This window comes from Anopheles darlingi, chromosome 3 (genome assembly GCF_943734745.1).
Source record: "Anopheles darlingi chromosome 3, idAnoDarlMG_H_01, whole genome shotgun sequence".
Taxonomy (NCBI): Eukaryota; Metazoa; Arthropoda; class Insecta; order Diptera; family Culicidae; genus Anopheles; species Anopheles darlingi.
This window is the reverse complement of record NC_064875.1, coordinates 39060939-39063438: the sequence shown is the minus strand read 5'-3', so window position 1 is coordinate 39063438 and position 2500 is coordinate 39060939. Positions and strand designations below refer to the sequence as shown.

Below are 2500 nucleotides of genomic sequence, written 5' to 3'. Positions count from 1 at the left end.
CCAAAATCCGATTCGATATGCGCTCAGCGGAGTGATGTCTTATTCCTTGGGGCAGAGCCAGGAGCGGATACAGTCACCGGCGGCATCGCGCAGGAATCCTTCGTTGCAGAAGCAACCATCAATGCAAGGCTTTTCGCAAGGATCGTTCCATTTTTTCTGGTTAAGACAGGTGCGCTCGCAGCCGGAACCACATCGTTGGTACGACTCTTCCTTACGGCACGTCTGACTTCCCTGTGCCTGGACTGTTTGGCTCAGTGCTGTTGGCAAAAGAAGAACTTTTCGTTTAACGACTACAAGAACCGCGTGAACATAGCTTATTCTGCTTACCAGATCCAAAGAAGGCAAAGATCGCCAAGACCAGAAGAGCGAAGATGGCGCGCATTGTTACACCCGTACACGATTGCTATGCTTTCGCTGAAAACCAAAACGGAGTAGACTAGATTCATCAACCAGTGCGGTCCGTGATCTTATATCCTCGGGGCACAGCACCATCGTCTCATGTTTGAGCAGATGGTCGCGTACAGTTGCTGCAAGAAACACAGGCCCCAAAACCAAGATTCCAGAGAGTTCTCGTACAGCCGAACGTACGTGGCTCATTGGGGATTTTCGCTAGGATGGTTTTAGTCATTTTCTCGAGTGATAAAATAATGAGAAAAGAGGAGTTTCGTCGTGCGTCATTGATGATTTATCGGAGAGGCATGGCATATATAAACTTAATATCTCTTAAGATCAATTCACGCTTACTGTTCTCGAAGAAAAAAACGATAACAAAGCTTCAGACTGCTTCGTCACGTCTTCAGCCTTCACGACAGATTGTTTAAACAGCTTGGCACACATGAGATGGATCGGGGATTAGCAACATACGCAAGGCCGCACTTAGGATTGGAAAAGCAAAGACACTAACATTTTATTGGCACAACACTCAGCACGAGCAAACGACATTAGAGTTATCTGCGAAGCAGTCTACGACTCCCATGTGCGTTTCCTTTCCACGTGCAGGCATTCCCAGACCTTGACGCACTGATTATCCTCACGGCGCAAATATCCTGTTTTGCAGAAACAACCCGAAACGCACGGTTCGGAGCATGATTTGGGCGTCTGATCAATGTTGGTACAATTCCTACGGCATGGCGAGGAGCAGTTGTAGTATTGCTCGTTCTTTCCATTGCATTCTGGAATGAAATGTACGGCAAACGGAGAATTTAGTCACGATGTCTTAATGCAGCACTCACTGCATCTAATATCTTACCATTGCTGTAGGCAATCGACAGCATAATCGCCCCAAGCACAACAACAAATAGGAAGCGTTGCATCTTTCCTATCTTACGAATTTAACTGGCAGAGGGACAATTTTCTTCTGTAAGCCAGGGCCGCAGGCCTTCCAGCTTTATAGTGTAGCCTTAGGCTCTGCAGATGCTATTATGAAACCATGCATCGCCACAACATGCAGCATAGGAGCTGTCGAAACAAATTTCATAACCGTTATCTGGTTCATGGGGTTCTCATTTAAACACACATGTTGTTGATTCAATCGAATGATCTGGGGCTCTGATCTTATCTTTCTTTGTGTGTGTTTTTTTGGAGTTTGAATAAGTCCGAATGTTTTTTCCTTAAATTTGTTGCTAATGAACCGAAATATTCCCTTTTTCTGTCTTTTTTAGCGAAGTATTCAAGGCACTCAACAAGACACGTGGGTTGTATATTCGTTGGCGTGAACTGAATGACGCACATTCCGGTGGATCGACTGCCGAGACCGATTGGACGACAACGGAACTGAAAAACTCATTACGCAGCATCGAATGGGACCTAGAGGATCTAGAGGACACGATTAATATCCTTTTCAAATGATTGCTTCATAATTAACTTTACTCGCATTTTTTCGTGAGGTTTTTGTTCCTTAACGAGACTTTTTATCCCGCTTAGCACGTATTGTGGAGAAAAATCCAGGCAAGTTTAAGATCGATAACCGGGAGCTTTCTAGTCGGCGCCACTTTATCGATGCGACCCGGGATGAGGTGAAATCGATGAAAGATCGCATGAGTATCAGCCGCAACCGTGATCAGGACATAACAGCCCGTCAACCGCTGCTCGATACCGTGGAATCATCACCGCGCAGCAAAAACTACATTAATAACAACAACCATAGTACCAACAACTGCATCATATCAAACGGTGTCGTCGTGAGCGTTAGTGGTAGTGGCAGTGCCGGACCACACACCGGTATTAACAACGCGCTCAGCTGCAACCTGAATAACAACAACCAGCCCAACAATCTGAACCTAGCGGACGCCGGTAAGCATCTGATCAGTTCGGCCGGCGCAGCAATGGCATCGAGACACAGTGGAGCCAAGTACTCCAAGCTGGAGAACAACCTAGACGATAGCCCAAGCCATTACGTACCCACGGGCGCTTCATCTTCATCCGTATTGGATGCAAGCTCGAGCCGGTTCGTCGAAGATACGCTCGCGACGCAGCATCGCATTCTAGTGGGACAAGATGA

The 2500-nt window shown here is 46.7% G+C and overlaps 2 protein-coding genes across 2 annotated transcripts in view; one reads left to right on the top strand and one right to left on the bottom strand.

Annotated features, from left to right (window-relative positions):
* LOC125958111 (cysteine-rich venom protein 6-like) overlaps positions 1-421 on the bottom strand; it is a 586-nt gene extending 165 nt beyond the window's left edge. Inside the window, exons 1-2 of the mRNA XM_049691236.1 lie at positions 328-421; positions 1-257 (exon numbers count right to left, since the gene is read on the bottom strand). The exon at positions 1-257 is cut by the window's left edge and continues 165 nt beyond it. Of these exons, the coding sequence (XP_049547193.1) occupies positions 40-257; positions 328-382 (273 nt within the window). The 5' untranslated portion in view covers positions 383-421 and the 3' untranslated portion in view covers positions 1-39. The remainder of the gene's footprint in view (positions 258-327) is intronic.
* Positions 1-2500, top strand: part of LOC125958110 (syntaxin-6) — a 5043-nt gene that overhangs the window by 1034 nt on the left and 1509 nt on the right. The window contains exons 2-3 of the mRNA XM_049691235.1: positions 1662-1831; positions 1927-2500. The exon at positions 1927-2500 is cut by the window's right edge and continues 84 nt beyond it. Coding sequence (XP_049547192.1) covers positions 1662-1831; positions 1927-2500 — 744 coding nt within the window. The remainder of the gene's footprint in view (positions 1-1661; positions 1832-1926) is intronic.